The sequence below is a fragment of the Lynx rufus genome, unplaced genomic scaffold (genome assembly GCF_022079265.1).
Source record: "Lynx rufus isolate CCGP_SWC_20201006 ecotype Redwood Valley unplaced genomic scaffold, mLynRuf1.p SCAF_6, whole genome shotgun sequence".
Classification (NCBI taxonomy): domain Eukaryota; kingdom Metazoa; phylum Chordata; class Mammalia; order Carnivora; family Felidae; genus Lynx; species Lynx rufus.
The window spans coordinates 91,275,703-91,303,521 of record NW_025814878.1 but is presented as its reverse complement, the minus strand read 5'-3'; the positions used below and the strand labels follow the sequence as shown (position 1 = coordinate 91,303,521).

General features: G+C 37.9%; 1 protein-coding gene and 1 pseudogene across 1 annotated transcript in view; both read left to right on the top strand.

Moving 5' to 3' along the window:
- PRIM2 (DNA primase subunit 2) overlaps positions 1–27,819 on the top strand; it is a 358,287-nt gene that overhangs the window by 323,051 nt on the left and 7,417 nt on the right. Inside the window, exon 13 of the mRNA XM_047102680.1 lies at positions 23,976–24,044. Coding sequence (XP_046958636.1) covers positions 23,976–24,044 — 69 coding nt within the window. The remainder of the gene's footprint in view (positions 1–23,975; positions 24,045–27,819) is intronic.
- On the top strand, positions 4,207–4,549 carry LOC124528374 (protein S100-A10-like; annotated as a pseudogene).

The window sequence follows — 27,819 nt, the reverse complement described above, 5'->3', positions numbered from 1 at the left end:
GTGGGTGGTGCTGAACACTCTCTCCCCTTTGCAGAAGCCACTTTTAGGGATGGCAGTTCTAGTTGAGGCTGCCTACTGGATGGTTTCAGTCAGCAACCACTTCAGGGGACACCCCAAGTACTTTATGATAGCACCTTATTCTGTTTTCTTCACATCAACATCATTTGGTGAATGTTCATTTTTATTTGTTTTTTGTCTGAAGCATAAACTCCCAAGAGAGCAGTATTATGTTCATCTTGTTTATCTCTCCATTACTATAACGATGACTAGTAAAATAGTACTTCAGTAAAACTTGAATGAGTGAATGTATGGGAGAAGACACTTTTCAGGTTCTAAAGCTTTACATCTCACTTAGCTTTTTGAGCTATTGTTATAAAAAATGCATCTGAATATATTTTAAAGTTAATGTCTTTTTTTTTAATGTTTATTTTTGAGAGTGAGAGAGAGAGCACAAATGGGGGAGGGGCAAAAAGAGAGGGAGATACCGAATCTGAAGTAGGCTCCAGGCTCTGAGCTATCAGCACAGAGTCAGACGTGGGGCTTGTACTCACAAACCATGAGATCATGACCTGACCTGAAGTCAGACGCTTAAACAACTGAACCACCCAGGCGCCCCTTAATGTCTTTATTCAGTGATTCACAAATTACTCAGCATGCAATCTAGGAAATAGAAATGAGTTCCTCGGCACTGTACAAATTAAAGACATTTATAGCCAGAAAGGAGTGGAACAGGGAAGTTAACAGTTGGCCAAAAAAGTGGATATCTTATTGTAAGGTCACTTTTCCTTTAGAGGATGGCAGGTGTCTTTCAGGCAGATTAGGTGCCAACTAGGTGATTCCTGATTAGCTAGTTTAAGATTCTATTTCTGCAAGAGCTGAAACTATAATTAAGTCAAGTTTCAATTTGGTTAGATGGGGCTTAGCAAAAGTGACTTCCTTATGGTCCTAGTGTCTTGTTTATAATTCACTCTTTTGATCAGACTCTGAGCCTGAGAGATGTGATAAAAATTGAAGGTACTACCACTACTCTCAGCTCCCACTCTGGAGTTCTGAGGGCTTTTTTGCTGAATCTCTGTGTTATTCATCAATCATGTTGTCTTTTTGCTGAATCTCTTAGTGGAACTCTTGGGTCATGATGTTGCATTTATGTTTTTTTTTTTTAATTTTTTTTTTTCAACGTTTATTTATTTTTGGGACAGAGAGAGACAGAGCATGAACAGGGGAGGGGCAGAGAGAGAGGGAGACACAGAATCAGAAACAGGCTCCAGGCTCCGAGCCATCAGCCCAGAGCCTGACGCGGGGCTCGAACTCACGGACCGCGAGATCGTGACCTGGCTGAAGTCGGACGCTTAACCGACTGCGCCACCCAGGCGCCCCTCATTTATGTTTTTTAAGTTGGTCACTCTCTTCATTCCTTTTCTGACATGCTTATCTAAAGAGGATCGTTTGCTTGCTGGTTAGCAGCTGTAAACATGTGTTTAAAGCTTTTGAGAGAACAGTGTGTACCAGGGAGAGTACTAGATTATTAAAAGCAACATAATTCCCAGTGTTTGGGGTTCATATCAGAACCATGGTCCCCAGAACCCAAAGCAATTCGAATCAAGTAAGTCAAAGAAAAACTGCATTGAAGGAGTTACTTTCTTAAGCCATCTGGCTTTTTCATTGAACTACTGTGGCAGAATCCCAACTGTCCCAGAAGTGTCAATCCAAGTAAAGTGAGGGGTGTAGGCCATAGCACAAACATCTCCTTGCTGTGCTAAAAGATAATCAAGAGCGGGGTGCCTGGGTGGCGCAGTCGGTTAAGCGTCCGACTTCAGCCAGGTCACGATCTCGCGGTCCGTGAGTTCGAGCCCCGCGTCGGGCTCTGGGCTGATGGCTCAGAGCCTGGAGCCTGTTTCCGATTCTGTGTCTCCCTCTCTCTCTGCCCCTCCCCCGTTCATGCTCTGTCTCTCTCTGTCCCAAAAATAAATAAACGTTGAAAAAAAAATTTTTTTAAAAAAAAAAAAAGATAATCAAGAGCAACTTTAGCCAGAGAGTCTAGGTATTTTTTGTTAGGCTTTATTGCTATATATATTGCTTTAGCAGTAGATTCTTCAATATCTTTAAGAGTAAAAAAGATGTTCCTAATTAAGATACTAATTTGATCTTAAGTATAGCCAGAGAATTCACGAAAAGGATGGTCAGAGGAAAGAAGGAATGCAAAGAAACATCCTTTTTTTTTTTAAATTTTTTAAAATGTTTGTTCATTTTTGAGAAGGAGAGTATGCACACACGCGCTGGGGAGGGACAGAGAGAGAGGGGGACAGAGGATTCAAAGCAGGCTCTGCACTAACTGCAGAGAGCCCAGTGCAGTGCTCAAACTCACTAACCATAAGATCATGACTAGAGCCAAAGTCAGACACTCAACCAACTGAGCCACCCAGGTGTCCCTGCAAAGAAACATTCTTGATCTGATGTCTTAGGTGGAAGCAGTCTACCTCAATCTAGGCTACGTCTTTCCCTAGTCAATTTGATTTAGAGGGCCATTATTTTCAAAGAACAGGATGTCATGTGAGGACTTTTTTCAGCTGTGAAATATGCAGCCAAGATTCAATACCTTGTAAAAGTACCTTTGTAGGGTCCTTTTTCTGGAATCTCACTTTTGCAAAAGCATCAGAGTAAAAGAATAAGTGTCTACATATGACAAAAGACTTAAAAAGCCTGTGGCTAAAGATGTGATGAGAGTTTATTTTAATGTAATTTACCAGGAAATTTGCTTATTTCTGTGATACACAACATTTTAAGAAAATGACTGGAATTATGACTGATAACATTATACCAGGACATACCAGATTTCTAGGAATTTCATACAGTTTCTAGAATACATAATAACTCATATCCATACAAATATTGCCTAATAACTTTTAACATCACTTCTTATTTGATAATGCTTTCCACTTAATTGAACATATCAAATAAACCAAATTAGTTTAACATTTTACCAGGTGAGAGACAAATCCTCTGATATTTTTCAGGGGCCTTCTGGTAAATCTCAAAGCTTCTTTCATGTAAAAAAAGACTGTTTAGAATTTGATTTGGGGAAGTCATCAAACCTTCAAAAGGTTTGCACATTTGACCAAACATGATCACAGATCATTATGGAATAATACCTAATTACCAATTTAAGCAAAGTAGATGTTAAAGACATATACAGAAGGTTACATAGTTGTGCACAAAACTTAGCTCTCTTAATATTGAGAATATTGGGTTTTCTTAAGCAATCACAGAGCTAGTAAAGACAACAGGTAACACAGTAAATTGTTTTCATAAGACACAAAATCTTTGCCGACCATTCAGATTACTTAAAAGGTAAAGAAACTTTCATAGTTGCTTAAAGCAGACCAAAAGTCCAAGAAACTATTCTAACTGTGCAACAGTGTACTTTTGAATTTAAAATTCATTTTAAAAATTAAATCCATTCTAATTATAGCTAGCTGGATCACACGTAAAATTTATTTCCCCAGTTTTTTAATACAAACTTTCTATTACTTTTCTATCCTGATTTTATATATGATTTTGTCATATACTTGTAGTTACTTTACAACAACTATTTTACTTTCCTTGCCTGTTAGACATAATCATTGCTAAAAAGTTTATCTGTAAACTCTCATCCAACTTATCTCTCTTTAAATCATTTTTTATGTATTTAGATTACTCTTAAAAATTTCACAATATGTTAATCAAAATTAGACATCCTGCTAAGTTGTTTTTTTTTTCTTTGTTGCTGACATATTTTTTGTAACATATCACATGAACTTATTTGACTAGTAAACCAAGTAGAATGAGAGTCATTTGTATACACTATTATTTGATGCTGATGACTGTAAAGACATACCTATTTTAATTAGAGTAACAAACTTAAGCTAGCTTTTGTTTACTGAAGATGACCCAGATGAATTTGAAAGTATTTGGTTTGGTTTCAGTATTTCTGAGTCTAGAAATTCTTAATTTTATAGGCGCTTGTTTTTCTTTAAGCCAATTGAATAGAGCTGTTATACAAATTAATTCTGGCAGTACCATCCAGAGGTAGAAAAATGTGACATAACTACAACATTTATACATAAACACACATGAACATATAGAAAGATGCAAACAAATACCTTATTGTTCTAAAATTTTAGCCATAGGAATGTTCTCAGCAGAGGTGAGAGCTGGTGGAGGCTAGGCATGAGCTCCCCCCACACCTACTTGGTTCTAAGGCTCCCAGCCACAAAAACCCCATCTTAAATGGAACATGCCATGGAAACCATGATGTTCATGTTTCACAAAGTTTGCTGAGGATAAAGGCTGCTTAACAAAGGGGGACCTGAGAGTACTCATGGAAAAGGAGTTCCCTGGATTTTTGGAAAATCAAAAAGATCCTCTGGCTGTGGACAAAATAATGAAGGACCCAAACCAGTCCCAAGATGGCAAAGTGGGCTTCCAGAACTTCTTTTTGCTAATGGCTGGGCTCACCATTGCATAAAATGACCATTTTGTAGTACACATGAAGCACAAGGGAAAGAAGTAGGCAACATTGAGCAATACTCCCACCCAATGAGAGTTCTCCCACGGGGTCTCTTAAGGAATCTGCCCCACAGCTCCCTCCCCTGTGTAAAGGATTCCGTGAGCAAATTGAGACTCTCAGAAAATGTACAAATAAAATCTAACCCCCATTTGGGAAACAGAAAGAAAAGTCAGTGAAAACCAGATAAACTTTTGATTATTATATTGCTTGCATCCTCTTGCCCTCAATAAACAAATTCCTTTTCTATTTCCTCAAAAAAGTAATAGTAGTAAAATAAAAATAAAATTTTAGCCATGAGTCAGGTGTGATGATGCAAAACTTCCTAGTTTATAAAAAAGCAGTTGAATCCAAATCATATTTCTGAAAAATGGTATAAGTTAAGGTTACCTGCTCAGATGCCTAAAGCTTTTATTCATTTGTAAAGAAGACTTTTAAGATTTTCATAGACTTTGTTTTCAAATAGTCCTCCCCCACCCTTTTTTATCTTCTGATAAAAATTCCTCCCTGAAGTTTGCATTTTGAAGAGATAGCCTACATAGGAGTTACTGAGAAGATAGTAGTAGAACATCTGCATTTCAAGGACCCAGGGAAAGAATGAATGTCCTTCTAAGCAGGGCTTTTGTTTCCTGAATTCAGAATTTTACAGTACTTAACCAGCCTTCTGAGATGACTAAGGGTTTTGGTATTGACAGAAAGGATGAGTGGCTTTGAATTGCTTCTAGAGCTGCATTTTCTGTCCTGGTAAAGACCCAGTTCATATGAAAAGAACAGTTCTTAATTCTTCAGTGAGTCAGTAGCAACCTGAATTCAAAGGCTTTACACACTCAAGCAACTACATTATCTTCAATTTGCTTGTTTTTATCAAGGAGAATATCTTCAATGGAGATGGAAATCAGAAGAATTCTATATTCTAGATTTAGAGCTCTGTTTTTGGGATATTTGTCTTTACCTCTGGGTAGCTTAGGTGACAAGGCCTAGAAGTTCCTGTCAGGCTTTCAATATCAGCTTTCAGTTTGCCTATCTCTGTCAGTAGAGCTACTTTAAAAAATCCTTTCAAAATCTTGTCAGATTTTAGCCAGACAGACAGGAAATACTTCTGGCAAAATCAAACAACTCTATGGATACAAGACATGTCCCCAAAGAGGGTACAAAGGATACAACCCTCCCAAGATCCAGAGCCATTCCCAAAGATAGTCAAAAGAAAAGAAAGACTTTCACAATTCCCCTCAGGGTCTGCATGTGGTGAAGCCCAAACTGCAAATGGAGTGGTACCATCATTTCTGTCTTACCATATTTGGGGGATCCCTAACCTGACATGCCAAGCCAAGTCATCGGAACACAAAATGAGACATACAAGAAGGAAATAGTTGTCTGTGAGAGAGAAAGGATCAATAACCAGTGGGTCTGGATTTGGAAAGGAAGGGACAATGTGAAATTTTACCTTCTCTCAGCTGAGTACTACAGATAGAGATCCAGGAGAGCTGACTTTGTTAAGATTTTTCACCTTTCACTGGCTTTTGCCAGTTTTCCCAGGATCCCATCTGTAGGTTCCAGAGTTGAGTGGGTTTCAGAGTGTAGGTCCAATATTGGCATGATTTTCCCTTAATTTTCATTTATTCTTGGCTATTTAATGGAATAACTTGTAGCAATTTGCAAGAGAATTCGTAGAGTCCTATCAACTCTGAGAGGGGCCTATATGAGGACCCTCCAAGAGTAAATATGGTGGCATCTGTAAAGTCACTAACTTGGTGGACTTTCTCTTATGGTTGTATGACAGTCTTTTCAGAATGGAAAGGCAGTTCAGATAGATTAGTAGTAGACTCTGAGTACTCAGGTAAAGGAGGATGGAGGGGAGTAGTAGAAGTCACATCAGCCTTAGTCTTGTAAGTGCCTCTTAAGTCTTTTCATTAGCCTTTTATAATGAATCATTCAGTGAAGCTGTTTTTGAATCTTATAGCCTTTTGGAGGCTTCTGCATACCAGTTCAAATAGGTGTCCTATTTGTTTGATTTGGGAACTCTTGCTTTCAAGTGCACTTCTTGTTCCCTGTAAAGGCGTTTTAATTCTAGGTTGTCTTAATAAGATTTTGCCATTTTTATAGATATGTGCAGCTTCTAGGACCACAGTTTTTAGATATAAAATAAGCAGTTGTGCCAGATGGTAGTATACTCATTTTTTTTTTAAATATGAGGATTCCATTTCTTTCGTTTCCTTCGAAACGTTCTTTCTTTCCTTCGGTTTCTTGGAGCCAAGTTAATGCCTGAAAAGGGGTATGCCGCTAGGTTGGGGATTTGGGGTGTTTTACAGTGTACCTCGTTGCATAGAATTTTTTTGAGGTTGGCAGGTGACCTAGTGTCAATCTAACCCATTCCATGATCAGTTTATCCTAGTATGGGAGTCTTAGAGTTAGGTGGCGAGGATTCTAATACAGCTTTTAAGCGCTTGATCCATGCCTACAAATTTTGCAACTTTGGCTTCTGTGACTTCCATTAACAGCAGATCTGTTAATCATTTTACCTCATGTAAACATTAACAGAAACCAGTAGTAACCAAGGAAATGGACTGTGCATATCAGCAGTAACCAAAGAGAGAGTACTGTGGACTGGCCAAGAAAAGGCCTTAGGTATGTACCACTAGCAGTTTCCAAAGTGGAACTAGAGACTGAACCATCACACTGCAGCAAATGGGGACCATGGACTGAACCAAGGGCAAGGAACTCCGATTTTAGATGTAATTGTCTGCCAGCTCAAGCCTACCTGCTAAATAAACCCCTGACTGGGACTGTGGACTAACCATGGACTAAGGACTGGCTCTCTGTTAGAGCCTCCTGTCAGTCTAGATTGACCCATTAATCCTGGACTGGAAAGCCATTTAGATCAGGAGCGTACAACACAAAGAGAGTGGAGCTCAGAACCAAGAGGAACTTACCCATGTCCCTCAGAAACAGTGAGAAAGACCTAGAACCCAAAGGTTCATGGGCCTCAACTCTCGTGTTTCTTATTCCCGAAGCCATCAGAAGTTTCTGGGTTCCACTCCTGCCATCAGCCTGTTGAACAAATATCAACTAAGTACATTTTTAAAGATCTTACTGGCTTTATTCAATGATTGATGAATTGGGCAGCACCCAATCTAGTAGATAGAAGATCCAAGGAACTGTTCTATTATAGGTTTTTTGTTTGTGGTTGCCATGAGGTTCATATAGAACAATCAGCAGTTTTAAGTTGATGGTTACTTATGTTCAAATGCATTTTAAAAACATTACACCCCCCCCATGTTGTATGTTTTTTGAAGTCCTACTTTACAACTTTTTATTTTGTGTTTTCCTTAAGTAATAGTTATAGATATAGTTTATTTGCTATTTTTGGTTTTTAACTTTCATCCTAGCTTTATAAAATGGTTAATCAACTACCTTTTCTATACATTAGCTTTTACCAATGAAATTCTTTCTTTCTGTCTTTCTCTTTCTTTCTTTAAAAGGTGAAAGATTTATTCGATCTGAAGAGAAACCAGAGTATTGAGATTTTTTTTTTCTTTCATAAGTTTCTTCTAGTTACAGCCTTTTGTTTTCTGTCTAAAGGAGTCTTTTTAACATTGTAAGGCTGGTTTTGTGATGATGAACTCCTTTAACTTTTGTTTGTCTGGGAAACTATCTCTCCTTCAATTATGAAACATAACCTTGCCAAATAGAGTATTCTTTGTTGTAGGTTTTTTCCTTTTAGTCCTTTGAATATATCATGCCACCTCCTTCTGGCTTGCTCATTTTTTGCTGAAAAATTAGTGGATAGTCATATGGGGGTTTTCCGGTATAAAACTAGTTGCTTTCCTCTTGCTGCTTTCAAGATTCTCTCTTTATCTTTAATTTTTGACACTTTAACAATTATGTGTCTTGATGCAGACCTCTGGGTTCTTCGTCTTGTTTGGGGCTCTCCATGATTCCTGAACCTGGATGTCTTTCCTTCTCCAGATTAGGGAAGTTTTCAGCTATTATTTCTTCAAATAAATATTCTGCTCCTTTCTTTCTTTTCCTTTTTGTACATGAGTGAATTAGTACACTTGATGTTCCAGAGGTCCCTGAAATTATCCTCATTTTTTTTAATGTTTTTTCTCTTTGCTTTTGAGTTTAGATAATTTCCTCTACTCTCTTTAAGGTTGCTGATCTACTCTGCATCCTGTAATCTTCTTTTGATTCCCTCTACTTTTCATTTGTTATTATATTCTTTAGCTCTGATTTTTTTTTCTTTCTTTGTTGAAATCGTCACTTTGTTCATCCATTCTTGGGTTCAGTGAGCATCCTTACGACCATTACTTTGCACTCTATCAGGTAGATTGCTTATCTCCCCATCGTTGTCAGTGTTGTTCTTTTTTAAGGTTTTTATCTTGTTTTTTTTATTTGGAACATATTCTTCTGTCTCTTCATTTTGCCTGATTCTCTGTTTTGTTACTGTGTATAATGTAGAACAGCTGAGTTTCCCATTCTTAAAGGAGTAGCCTTATGTAGAAAGTGTCTTTTGGGACCCATAAGCACAGTCCCCTCAATCAGCAGAAGCATGAACACCAGGGGTATACCCTGTGTGTTGTAGGGTGGGTCATGGCTGCTGCAGGCACACTGATGGGTAGGGCTGCCACTAGGGGCAGGAGTTGTTTCCAGGCTGACACCACCCACTGGGAGGTGTGATGGGAATGGGGGCCACTTTGGCGGTGCATCTGTTGGGGTGGGCAGGTTTGTAGGGGAATGCTGGGGCAAGGTGAGCAGTGCTATGTTGATCAGAGTACCAAAAGTGGTGCCTGTCAGCACTTCCAATCCAGATAAAATTCCTATAGATTCCTTCACCTCTGGCACATGCCTAAAATTAGCCAGTTCATGTATGGCCAAAGTGCTTGCTTTTCAGATTGCTGCCTCTGTGCGGGTTTGTGGAGCAAGCGATTTTGTGTGCACACTTTTATTTTCCTGTAACCCCCTGACTCTCCCAAAGTTAAGCCCCACTGATTTTCAAAGCCCTAAGTTATGTGGATGTGTCTTTTCAGTGCAGGTCCCCAGATCCGGATTAGCCAAAGTGGGGCTTGAACCCCTCACTCCTCAGAGACCTTTGCATTGGTGATATCCCTCCCACGTGTGGGCCCTGACCAAACTGTGCCTCTGCCTCCCCTAACCATCTCGATGTGACTTTTTCTTATATCATTAGTTGTGGAAAGCTGTTCTGCTATTCATCAGGTTGTTTTCAGAGAGAGCTGTTCTATATGTAGTTGCAGTTTTGGTGTGTTTGTGGGATGAGGTGAGACAGTATCCTCCTGCTCCACCATCTTGATCAAGAATCTCTGTGATTGGGGCACCTGGGTGGCTCGGTCGGTTAAACGTCCAACTTCAGCCCAGGTCACAATCTCATAGCTTGTGAGTTCAAGCCCTACATTGGGCTCTGTGTTAACAGCTCAGAGGTTGGAGCCTGCTTCAGATTCTGTCTCCATCTCTCTCTGCCCCCCCCACTCTCACGCTATTGTCTCTGTCTCTCAAAAATAAATAAATATTTTTTAAAATTAAAAACAAGAATCTCTGTGATTGATTTTTTTAGCACTTGAAATGTGGCTGGTCCAAATCAAGATGTACCACTGAAGGCAGTGGTGTATTGGTAAACCAGCTAGTGGAGGGGTCGGGTAGGAGAGCCTTGATTTATGTCATTTGCTGATTTCTGTTAATGTAAGTACTTCTGTTGTGGCCAATTTTAAACTACCAAAGTGATGTCAAAACCCTGACTTGGAAAGTCATAATGCACAATTGATTCTCAGAAGCCAATGTGAGTCAGCTCTAGTATAACACTTAAAGGATAAAATATATACCAGGTTTCAAAAATTTAAGTGAAAAAGCATTATAAAATATCTCAGAAATATTTTATATTAATTGCATGTCAAAATGACAATAAACTATTAATTCAAATAAGTTAAAATTAATTTCATTTGTTTCTACCTTTATTTTTATTTTTTTAATGTTTATTTGTGAGAGAGAAAGAAAGAGAAAGAATCTGAAGTAGGATCCAGGCTCTGAGCTGTCAGTACAGAGCCTCATGTGGGGCTCGAACGCACGGACCATGAAATCATGACCTGAGCTGAAGTCAGATTCTCAACCAACTGAGCCACCCAGGCAATAGCTTATTTTTATTTTTTTAATGTTTATTTATTTGGGGGGGACAGAGAGACAGAGTGCATGCCGGGGAGGGGCAGAGAGAGAGGGAGACACAGAATCTGAAGCAGGCTCCAGGCTCTGAGCTGTCAGCACAGAGTCCAATGTGGGGCTTAAATCCATGAAGCGCGGGATCATGACCTGGGCCAAAGTGGGATGCCTAAGCAACTGAGCGGCCCAGGCACCCCTGTTGCTACCTTTTTAATTATAGTTAGAAAGTTTAAAATTATAGATGTCATTCATTAATTTCTGTTGGAGAACAATGCTCTAAATAGTTAAATGGGACTACTGAGCCTTTGGGACTAAGTATTAGAGTGATTAGTTTCTATTTCCCTATCATATTTTAATATTTGCTTCTAGCATACAATTGTATTTGACCAATTAAAACTGATGTTTACTTTTACATGTTGACTCATAAATTAGTATAAATATTTTTCAAGTTTTTTAGTTGAAATGATGCATTATTTACAAATATACTTATGTATTAATATTTTTGAAACTTTTTTCTCATTTTAGTTTTTAGGTTTTTTTAAGAGAAGAAGGAAATGCGTTTTAGGAGTTTTACTGGGCATAACCATTAATAATATATTTTTAAGTTTATTTATCTGTTTTGAGAGAGAGCACACATGTGTAAGTGGAAGAGGAGCAGAGAGAGAGGGAGAGAGAGAAAATCCCAAGCAGGTTCTGTACCACCAGTACAGAGCCCAATGCGGGGCTCAAACTCACGAACTATGAAATCGATTAGTTCATATGTTCGAATAGATCGAAGTCAAATGCTCCACCCAGGTGTTCCAATAATTATTTTAAAAGCAAATCTAATTGGTGCTTTCAAGAAACTTAATAGTGATACTAAAATTATGAAATATGTAAAGATGTATGCTCTTTTTACTTTTTGAGAGGTAGGTTAACCTTTCGTTTTCCTAGTACAAGAGTTCTCAAGAAGTTAGTGACCATCTTAAATCTAAAACTGACAAATTGCCTTTTAATGAAGAAATCTTTCAAAATGGACAGCTTAAGAAACAGAAGTAACACTATGTCAAGAAGATTTTATGGCAAAGATAAACTTCAGTGACTCCTTACTCAATGTTCATATAAATCTGAACTACCTAAAACTCCTATGATTTTCTTAGGTAAGGAGTACTTGTCAATAGATAGTATTCAGTCTGTCCATTACTTTATGAACAGTAACTGCTTCGAAGAGCAGCTTTTCTATTTCATCTCTAGGAGCATGTCTTGATTTATGAGAACAGTACTTAGATTGCTGCACTTAGCTTTGCTTTTCTTATAGTTGTAGTTGAAGATGTGTACATTATTCTTGGTATATCTTAGAACTACATTAAGGAAAAGTTTGGAAGTTGAGCATTAGAATTGGGATGAGGAGGATGTGATTGCATTTTTGGCTTTATCACAAAAATCATTGAATATCTAAAATATATTTCTGTATATATCCTTCCTTTTTTTTATAGATTGAAAATAAATGGTCATTTGTGCGATTTTTTTTTTAATGTTTATATATTTTGAGAGAGTGTGTGAGCTGGGGAGAGACAGAGACAGAGGGAGAGAGAGAGTTACAAGGGGGGATTGGAACACTGGACTTGAGCTCACAAATGGTGAGATCATGCTGAGCTGAAATCAAGAGTCAGATGCTTAACTGATTGAACCACCCAGGCACCCTGAAAATAAATGGTCATTTGAAGATTATTTAATATTGTTCAATATGTTTCAAAGGAAAAATCACTTCAAAAGTCAAATAACATTTGCCACTGTTAGCCAAACCTATTGAAGTTTACTTTTATTAAAATTGCATTGAAATAGAAGACATAGTTTTTCTTTAAAGGAAATTTAGTACCCTGTTTATAATTATTTCTATTTCTAGAATCATTTTATTTGTTCATTACATGAAAATTATATCTATAGAGGAATTTCAGTAGCATATGATGCTGACACTTATGATACTTATAATAAAATCTAGTCTGTCTACCTGTAGACATAACTGTTCACCTAGCTTAATTCTATTTCATGATTCATTTTATAGAGTATTCTCCCAGAGCCTTCCTCCGCTTTTTTAAGAGAAGCAAACTTAAAGAATACAAAAAATTAAATAACTAACCTTACTTTATATAGCAAGTGTTAGAAAGTCTTAGTCTGCTTAGCTTTAAGCCATTTCAGACTTCTTGGTATTGTTTCCCATCAGCTTACAGTGTATTTCATGTTGTTTTCTGTTTCTGATCTTTATTTATATATATGCATATGTATTTATGTAAACCTGTATGCATATGTGTATGTAAAATATTATATATATGCAAATTTACATATATTTTTCTCTTAATCCTGTAGTCCTTGGACAGACCTTTAAGTGACAGATTTTACTTTCTGTTTCAATATCATGTCTGATATGATACATTTCTTTTTATAAGTAAGATATTTGAAAATAACTACTAAATTAGTATAAATATTTTCATCATTTCCATAAAGATCATAGGACATAGGGATTCTGGACTGACTTGCATTTATATTAGGCACAAAAATAGAATACTTAAGCACAGTTTTAATTAGTGAGTCGTGGGATTGATTTTGGCAGTACTTTTGTCCATATTGCTGAGTAGACTTTACATATATGTTCTCATTTGTCCTCCCTTCTCCCCTTTTCTCTTTCTTCTCATTCCCTTCCTCCCCTTATTCCAAGTTCACTTAGTCATTGATGTTCCCTTAAAGCTTAAATCCTTTAACCCAAATGTTAGTATTAAACTGCACTAAGGAATTCAGTATTTTGGGTGGCAGTTTAATAGCTTCTCAAGAATGCTTTTTGGGTACCTATTATTAATGATTCAAATCTTTATTCAAATATAGTAAGTTAAAAGACAATGAGAAATTTTCAATATTAGCATTTTTATATTGTACAAAAAAACATAATAGGGAGTAATATGATTACCAAATTTGAGTGTCATACACCTTCCAGAAAGCCTCACTTCTATTTAGTAGTTGGCTGATTTGTGAGAATATTTCAGGATTATGAATTGTGGCATAGTACATTTTCCAATTGAGGAGGTTCACACTTTTAATAAGATTCTCATGGCTTCGCAAAGATCTAAGAAATAGCTATCATCATTCTTTTTCTAATGTGTTTGCATATATATGCACACATGAAGAGATTTAGAGAGCAGATAAGTACAATAACTAGAACAGTATACATAGTAGCTTATTATCATTATTATTATTATTCACATTCTTCCATCCCTCTTCCTGCAAAAACTAACAAGCAAAAAATAATTGGACTGTGTTACAGATTGGTTCACTGTGCTGATTGGTGTGCAGGAGGTTCATTGGGGAGTTCTCTCAGGATCCATATCTGTCAGGGAGTGAAGACAGGATTGAGCAGAAGGAGAAGGTGGTCTTTAGTTGATCCTTCAGGGAACTCTGATGCTGGGATGACCCTGCAGAGGTGTCCCTAGTTGGAGCAAGGGCTGTTGGCCTTTCTATCACTGCACCAACCAGTCACTGGGTCTGGCTGCTCTCCGGAAGGGAACAGCACCTTGAGCAAAATGGCTTGCCTCAGCCTCAGCTGAGAGGGACTTCTGCCACAGGCTGGCAGTCATCAACACTCTCTGACCCTGGAGAAATGTGTGTCCTTGTTCTGAGGAGAGGGGATGTAGACAGCATACCACAGAGTCCACTACATAATCTCCATGGAATGTGAATGAAACACTGGATGTTCAAGCCAGAAATCAGGAAAATTATTCAAGGCTCCTTTCTGTTAAGTGTTATTGAATCTATTCGCTCTTTCGTCTCTCTGTCTTCCGTAACCTAGGATGTCATGTGACTTTAATTCCTAATTTTCAGTCTCTTTCCCCCAAAAGCCCTTCACATGATGCCAGAGTAATCTTTCTAATATACTTTAATTTCTGCCCATCCTTAAACACTTTGCTGTCCAGTTTCTCTGCCTCCTTTGCATGTTATTCCCTGTGTCTGGGTTGTCCTTACCCTTTTCTTTATCTTGGTAACTATTACTCATTTATTATAATTTCACTCAGTAGGGCCCTCCTCTGGAAGTTTCAATCACTTTTCCTCCCTTTCCTCCTCTGTAACATCCTGCTTATTGTTTGCCCTCCCCTCTAGACTCATTGTGACTTCATCCTCCCTGGGAGCAGAAATGGTGTCTGTCTTCTGAATAAAACCAGTCTCTAACTACAGTGCCTGGAATTCATTATAGGAGCTTAATGAATGTGGGCTGAATGAATGGAGTAAGCAAATGAATGACTCACTCAATCAGTTCATAGTCTGAAAGCTTATTTGAGAGGCGTTGGCAGAGGCCTGTCTGTGTTTGCATATATTAGCGTTTGCCTGCATGTGTAAAACTATATATAGCAATGGCAGATTTCTACATTTGGATTCAAGTTAATGTGATAGATTATTTTCATTCTCTTCTCCAGAGTGTCTTCAGATGTGACTAGAGAAACCTCTCAAGCTCTGTTAACACCTTGTGGAAGAACTAAATTAGTAATTTTTTTGCTGTGGTCTACACGCACCGCCCCCCCCCCCCCCCTCAGCCCCAAAGTTAGAAAGAAATGTAAAGCAACTAATTGAAACAGTTCTAGTAACAGTGCTCTAAGACTGATTTAAATAGAAGTAAGTTGCCGTGGTGAGGAAAGACATTTTATTACTCAATAAACATTTACTGAGCACTTGACATGTCACTGAGTTTTCAGTGTGTTCAAATCTGGAAATAGAATGATTAAGAAACTATTTTAGAGCTCTTAGTCTAATGGTGCCAAAAGGCATAATTCACTATAATAAAGTGTGATAAGTGCTTTAATAAAAATACATTTAAAGTGCCAGCTGGAGAATCAGAGGGCAGGATCTGCTGAGAGAGAGGTGTGAACTCAGGGAATGCTTCCTGTAGGAAGTGATCATTGCATTGCTTTTGAAAATTGAGTAGGAGTTTCCCCAGTGGAGGGAAGTGAGGCTTATGAGGCAAAAGGAACAGCATTCATTCAACATGAATAAATAATAACAAGGTGATGACTATATTCCAGTTACTGTTCAAGGCACAAGACCTCTGCCTTCATGGAGCTGCTGTTCTAGTAGGGGAGACAGTGAACAAATTAAGTGTGGTAAGAGGAACCTAGCCAAGACCAGGAAATAGCATAAGACTTGGGGAGGTGAGCCTGTGTAGACAAGGTTGTCAGGGTATGTTTTGAGGAGCCCTAGTCCTGGGAGAGCTATGGAACAAGTTCTGGAGACAAATTACTCTGAAGAACACTATCCTGTTATGTCCTGCTATAAAGAAACTTAGATAATTCTCATTGGAACCAAACCAAAAAAGGCATTAGGTGAAAAAACCCTCTGAGTCATTAGGATTTTGTGAGCTAAAATTCCAAAGAATACACTGTGGGAGGACCTGGACTAGAGCATAAGGACCCCAGTGACCAGGCAGAGCAGGAGAGGGGCCCAAAGAAGGAGACTTGGGGCCTGATGAACAAGGCCTTTTGGACCATAATGAATTTGTGACCCGTTTTCGGCTGGAAGCCAGCAATGCCAGGGTTAGATTTGATTTTAGAAAAGTTACTATGGTGGCAGTTTGGAAGCTGTCTTGAGTAAGGAAAGAATAAGTCAAGAAGCTTTTCAATAAAAAAGAGAATGATTACAGCCTGAATAATGGGGAGGAAAGGGTATGTTTTTAGAGACGTTTGGAGGTGGAATCGATTCAGTCAGATAACTATGTTTATAGAAAATGAAGAGTGAGTCAGAAAAATTCTTGGCATGTAATGTTTTAAATGAGTGAAAGTACATCTTCAAGAGAGGGAAACTTGCCCCTGATCTGCCAATAAATGAAGGTCACAGTAGAGATGTAAGGTGGCGGCTGCCTAAGCTATGCTGAGTGTGTAAGAAATAGGAGCAAAGTAATATGTTCAAAAGTGTTCCAGACTCTGCATCTGTACCACATTTTCTTTCACCTTTGAAATAAAGGATGGTTAGAGATGAAGTGGAAAAATATCAGCAGGTCTGCTTTCAAAAGGTTGAGCTTTTTACAAAGAAACAAGCTTGTTATCACTTTTAAATAAGACAGAATATGACCTTGAATTAGAGACAGATTAACTGCATGTCTAATTGGTGAGCTCAGCACACCTAGCTGTGCAGCACCTGACTCACCAAAGCCAAGGACAGGCAGGTGGCTATGTTCTCTGCCAGGAAATCATCTGGACCTCACTGGCAGGCTCTGAAGTAAAGGGCATAGAGGAAGCTACAGATGGCAGGGAATAGTAGAGAGCATTAGGAAGAAAGAAGGAAGTGTGGCTCAAAGTGATAAAATGATATGTACATTTCTGTTTTAAATTTTTTTCTTTATTTCTAGTGTATGTGTGCATATGTAAATAGAAAGGTTTCCCATCAGTATTTTGTATATCATATGTTTGTCAACTAGCTGTGATATATTACCAATGAAATAAGAAAAACATCACCTAATATGCTCCTTCCTCCTCTACTGGAAGGGTATCTTGGGTAGCCACTGTATTAGAATTCAAAACAAATAAACAAAAAATTCAAAACCAAAATAGTTATTTGCCCTGAGGATGAAGAGGTAGATGAAGTGTTATTCTTCGTGGGCTTTGGTCAGCTGTTAAAAAATAATTAAAGGGGCGCCTGGGTGGCGCAGTCGGTTAAGCGTCCGACTTCAGCCAGGTCACGATCTCGCGGTCCGTGAGTTCGAGCCCCGCGTCGGGCTCTGGGCTGACGGCTCAGAGCCTGGAGCCTGTTTCCGTTTCTGTGTCTCCCTCTCTCTCTGCCCCTCCCCCGTTCATGCTCTGTCTCTCTCTGTCCCAAAAATAAATAAACTTTGAAAAAAAAAATTTAAAAAATAATTAAAAATAAAAAGCAAAGTTAAAGAATATTAATTACCAAAATCTAGTTTGATGTCACTACTCTTATTTTTTTCTGAGCCTTTTGGTCACTGATGAATTAGAACAATAAATGGATTGTTATGCTTGACATTTTGTACTTTATTCTGGAAATATTGGCATTAAAAACCAAAAGTAAAATTTCCATTTGATCAATAGTCTTAAATCCTCACAGAAATTTTTCTTTAAACAATTTTGTATTTTCGGGATACCTGGGTGGCTCAGTGGGTTAAGTGTCTGATTCTTGATATCTGCTCAGGTTGTGATCTTGCAGTCATGAGATTGAGCCCCGTGATGGGCTCCACATTGAGCATGGAGCCTCCTTGGGATTCTCTCCTCCCCTCTCCCCCTCTCCCTTCTGCCCCCTCTCCCCCTCCTGCTCACTTGCATGCACACTCACATGTGCACACACACTTTCTATCTCTCAAATAAATAACTTAAAAAAACGTTTGTATTTTCAGAGGAGCCTTATTTGATATGATTATTCAAATTCTTTGGTTACATTTTTCTAAAGCAGAGTTAGAAAAACTTCTAGCCAGGGTGCCTGGATGGCTCAGTTGGTTGAGCTTCTGACTTTGGCTCAGGTCATCTCACAGTTCATGAGTTCAAGCCCCATGTCGGGCTCTGTGCTGAGAGCTGAGACCCTGGAGCCTTCTTTGAATTCTGTGTGTGTGTCTCTCTCTCTGCCACCCTCTGCTTGCACTCTGTCTCTCAAAAATGAATAAACGTTAAAAAAAGAAAAAGAAAAACTTCTAGCTTCATCATCAGAATTGACACTTATTTTGGTATATACAAGAGGAAATCATGGTGTGCTCTTGCTCTTCCAAAATGGAATTTGAAACACCTTTTGTGAGCTATGGGTTATACTTTGGTGTTTACAGGCCACATAAATACTAAGCTGTGATCTCCATTTCATTTACCCCATTCCTCTGGCTTTCTACATTTTTCTTCTACCTGGTTCTTTTATTTTCCTGTTTGTTTCTTTTTGTCTCCTCCTCACATTTCTTCATCTCATTTAGTTTCCCTCACCTGTTTTATTTCTGACCCTCTTCTCTGGCCAGTCCCTGCCTGCTGAACTGGAACCTTATGAAGCTATCCCTCTAAGAAGAGCAAAGGCCAATTTAGGAGGATGGAGGGTTGACCCTTCAGAAGTTATCTGGCTGAATGAACATTGCCAAAAAAGTACTGTTGCCCTAACTACATCTTCATTCTGGCTTCTTTACAGAATTTCATTTTCCTTTTTATTTTTTATTTTTTATTTTTTTAAGTTTGTTTATTTTTGAGAGAGAGCAAGCCCGCGTGTACAAGTGGGGGATGGGCAGAGAGAGAGGGAGGCACAGAATCCAAAGCAGGCCCCAGGCTCCAAGCTGTCTGCACAGAGCCCAACGCAGGTCTTGAACTCAACAAACCATGAGATCATGACCTGAGCCAAAGTCAATTGCTTAACCAAGCCAGCCTCCCACAGAATTTCATTTTCTTTAAAAAAATTTAATGTCATATTATATGATTCCAACACACAAAATATGTATAAACAAGCACAATATGAAATAACTCCCCATATGCCTCCCCTACCCCCAAAACATATTAAAAAAAAAAAAAAGGACAAGATCAGGTAGGTAAGTTCAAAATTAACACTATAAAAATATTACCACAGCCAATATTTCTTCATTCTTGAAAGCATCAAAGAAAAATTTTTAGTTTCAAAGAAAAGCACACCACTTTTGGTTAAACCCTAGGTCTTTTTCAGGTTCACAGTAGTCTGGCTATCAATCAAGCATATATGTCCATTGGCCTGGGACATGGGCTCTTCTGTTAGAACTCAGCATTTTTAAAAAAGTGATTACTTGAATTATACACACAAAATTTAAACTCTAAATGAGCCCAACCATTGCTGAGACCCTGAATTTTAAAGAATAAAGAAGGGTCAGTAACCACTGTCATCGTGCATGCCAACCATCACTGCTTAACCATCCCTGTCCAGCCTTTGTGACTTAGCAGTGAGCATTTTCAGCATCTGTACATTAACATATAAGTGGCCCACCTTCAGAAAAACAAAGAGTCTTTCCAAGGACATGTAAAACATATTGTGAGAACTTAGTTTCTGACCTATAATTCTCTTCTACAGTCTGTCTCAGGCATCTGTCCTTAGTTTTTGGTGTTTTTTTGGTCAAGTATCTGTCTTTGCTTCTATTTCACAAACTGATTTTAGTATATTGCTGATACCTCAGTTTTCTTTTCTTTTGATTTTTAGCTTTGTATTTCCTGCCTTGGAGTCATCCAACCCATTGACAAATTATACCGGTACCATCCTCAACATACCTGTAGACTATCTTAGTATAGCATTTGCTAGTGAGGTTTGTATCAGAAAAATTAAAGAAAATTAGGTGCAGAAAAAGCCCCAAGTTGCATTCCATATAGAAATGTTAGAACACTCTTAAATATAGAGAACAAACTGAGAGTTGCTGGAGGGGGTTGGGGGGGGCGGGAATGGGCTAAATGGGCAAGGGGCATTAAGGAGGACACTTGTTGGGATGACCACTGAGTGTTATATGTAGGGGATGAACCACTGGATTCTACTCCTGAAATCATTATTGCACTATATGCTAACTAACTTGGATGTAAGTTAAAAAAAATAATAAATATATTATTTTTTAAAAATGGTAGAACATCATAATCACTTGTGAATATTTTGAAGTCCACAGAGTGGGTATGCATCTAAGATGTTGCCTGACATAGAGATTTCAGGTGTCCTACTCACTGGCTATTGTATGAGAAGTATCTATTTGTTAACTCATATTTAGTGACTAGTAAGTGGCATTTTTGGGATTCTACATTTATTTTACATGATATTTTGTTACTTACATATTGCATTTTACTGAGTTTTAATTTTTTAATTTTTTTAATGTTTATTTTTGAGAGAAAGAGAGAGTGTAAGCACGTGAGGGGCAGAGAGAGAGAGAGAGAGAGAGACAGACAGACAGACAGAGACAGAACCCTAAACAGGTTCTAGGCTTTAAGCTGTCGGCACAGAGCATGATGCAGGGCTCAAACCCAACGGACCACAAGATCATGACCTGAGCCAATGTCAGCCACTCAACTGACTGAGCCACCCAGGTATCCCTGCATTTTACTGAGTTTTTAGACTACTTAGTTTTATTTAGGAAATCAGTCAGAGTGGGAAAGTGTTGAGTGATAGGTAATGAATTACTCTAAAACATCAGGGAATAGGTTCCTATTGAGTATTTTTGTGCAGAACAGCTGTTTTTCAAAAATGGTTATGGCCAGTAAGTGGGAAATGTGACCACTTGTAACCACTACTCTTACCAGCCTGGCCAAATCCTGTACCATCTGTTCCCTGGATTCTTGTAATGAGCTCCCTATTTCTGTCCCTACTCCTTCTAGTTTGTTTCCATCATATCATGCAGAATAATGCTGTTAACAGTGTCAGTTCATGCCACTCCTGTGCCAAGAAAATTGCAGTAGCTCCCCATTTTACTCAGAGAAAAAAACCAAACTTCATTCATTGGTCCATAACATCCTTCTCTTTCTTTTTTCTCCTCCTGTATATCTATAATCTAGATCATAATGTGAAATTAAAGTATATATGTTTATTAGTTACTGGGTTTTTTGAGTTAATGTTTCACTCATTCCCCTTAAAGAAAAGAAAATCATAAATTGCATAGGATTTTTTAATTCTTCCCACAGTAAACGGCACTCGCTAGACACCCCTATTTTAAGGGGATATATTTCTTCATCTCTGAAATGAAGGTAATACCTATAAATAATATCTAATTGTCTCAAAGCAGTCTTTCTCTTGGTTTTCTTCTAGTAGTTCATATATTGTCCTCACATCTCCATTACTGTGGAGGGTTTTCTTTCTCCTTCTCTAGAACCTCTCTTTAGGTCTTTCTTTGAATAGCTTTTTTGGGCAATGAAAAGCACTCTATTGTCTTTTTTTCCCCGTATTACACCTTTACATATGTGTAGAAACCTTCATTCACCCTAAATAGGCTGTGACATGATCAGTAAAGTTACTTAGGGATTGATGATGGTTGAATGATTTATTTCTGGATTTGCAAGAAATTTTCAAGTAACAATTCATTCTAGAAAAATAAAGCAAAAAGTGAAAGGAAAACTAAATGATTTTTGTTAAGAGCCTTCTCTCGGAGTGGAGCAGGGTGGAGGGGAAGGGTTGATCTGTGATTAATCCAAATTTAATTTTAATGGAACCTAAAATTTCAAAATACATAAGCTTTTCTCCTTCTGTAGCTTATGTGTACATTTTCTTTAACATATATCACCCAACTATTTTTTATTTTTAATTTTTTATATTTATTTATTTTTTAAAGTAGGCTCCCTGCCCATCATGGGGCTTGAACTCACAACCCTGAACTTACAATCAAGAGTCACATGCCCTACTGACTGAGCCAGCTAGGCTTCCCCAACTAGATATTTTTTAAATCTTGGGGCACCTGATTGGTTCAGTCGGTAAAGTGTCCGACTCTTGGTTTTGGCTCAGGTCATAATCTCACGGTTCATGAGTTCAAGCCCCATGTCAGGCTTTGCACTGACAGTGCAGAGCCTGCTTGAGATTGTCTCCCTCTCTCTGTGCCACTCCCTCTAAATAAATAAACTTAATTTTAAAAAATTTTTTTAATTAAAAAAAATGTTTCCCAAATATATATATTAGAATGTTTGTATATAATGTTACATATTCACTTTCCAAGGAGGATATTTAAATATATGTATATAAGCTCATATATATTTAAATATATGTATCTTAAGAATATGTATATACATAGAATATGATGTTGGATTTATTGTTGTGTTTTTACATAAAAGAGCTTTGTTATATACCACACAATTGAGCTTTTTGTTTATTTCTGTGAATTCATTTCTCTTCAGGTAATTTATGGTATCATTTAAACTTAACTAAAGTTTGAAGGCTTTGCTTCTCCAAAATTGCAGTTCACAGATATTACTTCATGGTATCATTGATGTTTGCAAATAATCAGTTATAAGTTCATCTCAATACAATTTGAATATCTGTATGTAAAAACATTGGAGAATACGAACTCAGAGTGTTAAAATTACTTTGAAAACTTTGTTGCTTGCTTCAGTTTTAAAACTTTATAGCCATTGATTTTAAATTGATTTATTTTTCATTTCTGCTCTAATGAATTGGAGAAAAATGGACAGGTCAAATAGGATCCTGGGTGCTGTGGTTGGTTGGCATTTATATAGGTCTTCCATAAAGGATTTAATAAAAGGTGACCTGAAATGCAGAAATGTAATCTATAAGACAATCAAAGAAAAACAGTTCTTTTAAGCACACTGTCAGTATTGTATGATTCCTGCTCTGTAACTGTAATAATTTTGTGTGTTTGTCGAAAGATGTAAGCTATATTCAATAATGAGGATAGCAGGAATTTGAGACTTCATGTACATTTCTGTTGTCACAGGAAGGTCAGCCTTTTGAAAAGGGATAGAAATGAACATTTCTCCAGAATTACATTTCCCTTCATTTTAGGCTATCTCTTAATTCCAGCATTTTTACTGTGTTTGATAAATAGGCCAAATATATATTTTATTTATTTGGCAGGGGAGGTGGTGAAACTTTACAAATTTCAACTGGCATTGCACTTGGCTGATAAGAATGGGAGTTTGTACCGCTCTGAAGAGATTACATGAAGTAGAATTGGAAAGCAAATTGTATTTACAAAAGATAGGATGATGTTCCTAATAGGTGTTCAGAATAGACTATTCACTCTCATATTCTGCTGAGCTTTACTAGAAATAACTTCATTTCAAAAAAAGAACAAATCTGATTGAAGGTAAAAGCATTCCCTCTCCACAGACACTCTTCCAAAGGACTTACATTAAATTTTCCTGATGGGCACACAACTATATTTTGAGCTGTATCTGTATAAACTGTAATGTGGAAAATAAAAATCTAAATAGTACACCTGATTGCTTCATGCACCAATCATTTAGATTACTAGATTTATATCTATAATTTTGGAAGAGAAGTTGCAAGGTGATGTTCTGACAATAACTGTCAAAGTCATAATACTAGGATCTGTTTTCATCTTGTTGTCAAGGTAAAGTTATTGAAATTCACAGTTGGTAGGTCACAAAGATCACTTCCTATCTCTTGTCATCTGTAGCTTAATGCTGACCTAAGCGGCTGGTGTATAATGTCAAAATTATCACGGTGCCCAGGCTGCAGAAGTACAACATGCTACATGATTTAATGCATTTCCTGTCTGGAATAAAGATTATGAAAAGGCCAACAACCATGAGCTACAGCGGTTTAGAGAGACTTAGTTTCTAATTTTGCTTTCTCCTTTTCCCATTCATTTTAGATTTTGGATTTAGTAAAAGGGACACATTACCAAGTAGCCTGTCAGAAGTACTTCGAGATGACACATAATGTAAGTACATTTTTAAACTTTATGGCCTAATCCTTTGTTTTGTTGTTATTCTGTGTTTCATTCAGGGTTTTTAGTTGCAGCTCCAGCTATTTTCACCAGAAAGGGATTTATCACATGGTATTAGGTAACTTATAAAATTGATAGAGGGGCCAGAGAATTAATCTAGGAATCTACAGACCCAGAAATACTGTAACAATGAGAAGCTACACAATGAGAAAACCTTATTCTACTACAGCTGCCACCCACCATTTCACGTCTAGGGATGAGACCGAGGGCCAGTAAACTTTTTTAGGAAAGTGCCAGATTGTAAAAATTTTAGGCCGTATTGTCCATATGGTCTCTGTCAAACTGCTCATCTCTGCTTTTGTAGTCCAGAGCAGCCATAGATCATATATAAAGGAACGAGCATGACTGTGTTCTCGTAGAACTTTATTTACCAAAACAGATACTGGGCTGGATTTGACCAACGGCCTTAGGTAGCCAAATCTTGGAGTAGCTGTAGAACAGTTGCCCTAGGTGCCCAGGAAAACCAGAGGCTTTTGCCATCTTTCCTGTAGAAAATCTGTTTTACTTCTGGCTGCCACCTCATGTTACTCTTATTTCCCATATCTCATATTTACCTGCATGGCTGAACTTTAGTTACATGTAAGACCCCTGACTGCAAGGGACTCAAGGAAATGTGTTTGGTGTTTTATCTTGTTAGCCTCTTTTGCCATGCTTCTATAGTACAGGCATACGTTGGAGATATTACGGGTTTGGTTCCAGACCATCATGATAAAGTGAGCTGAATGCATTTTTTGGTTTCCCAGTATGGATACCAGTTATGTTTCCATTATACCGTAGTCTATTAAGTGTGTAGTAGCATTATTACAGGTATTAATAGGTATTTTTGCATACCTTAATTAAAAAATAGTTTATGGCTAAAAAATACTAACCACGATCTGAGCTTTCAACAAGTTATAACTTTTTACTGGTGGAGGTTCCTCCCTCCATGTCGATGGCTGCTGACTGTTCAGGGTGGTAGTTGCTGAAGGTTGGGGTGGCTGTGGTTGGTTTTAAAAAAAGGACAACAGAGAAGTTTGCCGTATCAACTTAACTTCCTTTCATGGATGATTTCTCTATAGCATGTGATGCTGTTTGGTAGCATTTTGCCCACAGTAGAACGTCTTTCAAAATTGGAGTTTGTCCTCTCAAACCCTGCTGCTGCTGCTTCCTCAACTAAATTTATGTCAGGTTCTAACTCTTTTGTTGTCATTTCAACAATCTTCCCAACATCTTCACCATGAGTACATTCCATATCATGAAACCACTTTCTGTGCTCATCCATAAGAAGACTCTTTTGTCTGCGTTGAAAATCTGTTGGTTTAGTGTAGCTCTTTCATATGTTACCTTATTTAGATCTTCTGGATAACCTGCAGCAGGTTCTGTATTAACACTTGGCTGCTTCACCTTGCATTTTGAGGTCACAGAGACTGCTGCTGTCCTTAAACTTCATGAACCAACCGACCTCTGCTAGCTTCACACTTTTCCTCTATAGCTTCCTCACTTCTCTCAGCCTTCATGAAATTGAAGAGAGTTAGGGCCTGGCTCTGGATTAGCTTTGGCTTAAAGGAATCTTGTGGCTGGTGTGTCTTCTGTCCAAACCACGAAAACTTCCTCCATATCAGCAATAGGGCTGTTTTGCTGTCTTATCATTTGTGTGATCACTGGGGTAGTACTTTTAATTTCCTACAAGAACTTTTCCTTTGCATTCACAACTTGGCTAACTGGCACAAGAAGCCTAGCTTTTGGCCTGTCTCAGCTTTCAACATGCCTTCCTCAATAAGCTTAATCATTTCTGGCTTTTGATTTAAAGTAAGAGATTTGTGGCTCTTCCTTTCACTTGAATACTGAGAGGCCATTGTAGGTTCTTAATTGGCTTAATTTCAGTATTACTGTGTCTCAGGGAATAGGCAGGCTGGAGGAAAGAGAGACAGGAGAATGGCCAGTCAGTGGAGGAGTCAGAACACATACAACATTTATCAGTTTAAGTTTGGCATCTTATATGGGCATGGTTTCTGATGCCACAACACGATTACAGTAGTAACATCAAAGATCACCATAACAAAAATAACGAAGTTTGAAATACTGTGAGAATTACCAAAATGTGACAGAGACATACAGTGAGCAAGTACTGCTGGAAAAATGCCAATAGACTCCCTCAACTGCAGGGTTGCCACAAACCTTCAATTTGTAGAAAACACAATATCTGGGAAATGCAATAAAACAAAATATGCCTATATAAGAAGACCAACTAGTAGGTTCTGAAACGTGTAAAGCAAGGGTCACAACTCAGAGGCCTACAGAGGTTAGGCAAATAACCCAAAAAAGTGAAGGTAGAGGTATCAGGGTGACTCAGTCATTTAAGTGTCTGACTCTTGATTTCAGCTCAGGTCATGACCTCAGAGTTGTAAGATCAGGCCCTTCATCAGGCTCTGTGCTGGGTATAGAGTCTGCTTAAGATGCTCTCTCTCTCTCTCTCTCTCTCTCTCACTTTAAAAAAAAAAAAAAAAACTGTGAAGGTAGCTGAGATTAACACCAGAGAGTATGGGAGGCACCATGGTGTGCTGATGAATTCACATCCTGTTAGGGGCATTCACATTGACAAGTTTGAAGACTGTATACAAGTCAGTAGAACACATCTGCAGGTGAAATTCAGCTCACTGACCCCCTGTTTGCAACTGCTGGTCTTGATCATGGCTCCCTAACCTAGGACAGGCATCCAACTTCCTGAGACATTTTTTTCTGTGAGTGTATATGTGCATTTTTTCGGAGTCTGTTGTTTATCAGGTTTCAAAGGGATTCATCCGTGACCCTCCCCCAAAAGATGTTGCATTCATTGAATTCATCATCAGCTACCATGCTATGCTGTTTTATAATCATTTTTATTTTTCCTATTTAGTTTTTATGGAATATGTTTTATATTTTGGTTATATAATAACAGAATCTCTTATAAAATATTTCATAGGAAAAGTATATCCTATAATATTACAGTACTGTAATAATGAATACAGTACTGTAACCGACATCTGTAGAACCCTTAACACATGCCCAGTACAGCACTAAGTACTTTGACCACATTAGCTCTTTTGATGCACACTACAGTACTACAGTGAGGTACTATTTTTATTCCCATTTATGAATAAAGTTTAGAGAAGGTGAGCAACCTGTGTAAGGTCCTACTGCTTATAAGAGATGGACTAAGTAAGTCATTAAAGCTTATGAGCCTGACCATGACTGTGTACTTCTATGGAATCTGATACTGTACCTGTAATAATGACTGTGGAGGTCACTAGCATTTTCTTGTCTATATTTATGATCCAACTATAATAGTTTATGTTAAAAAAAAAAAAAACCTGAAAACCAAAAATTCTACATGACTTGCCCAAGGTACCATAATTTGTAAATAGGAGATCCGGAGCCAGAACCCTCCCTACCACTGTCTGCTGTGGCTCTTCCCCTTCTTTCTATTACACCTAACTGTTGAAAATATTACTGTTATTTACCACCATAAAGACTTTGTTTTCACAAAATTTAAAAGACAAAATAAACCTCACTTAAATAGAAACAAGCACAAATTCTCATTAGTTTTAGCAGTCTAGGAATCTCACCCGATAAGCCACATTTGTTTGATATTTTCCGCACCAGTTTTGAATTAACCTTTTTCTTAGAGACCATATTCCTTAATTTGCCTACTCAGCTTGAGAGTTCTTAATTATTTGTGGATTCTCTTTAA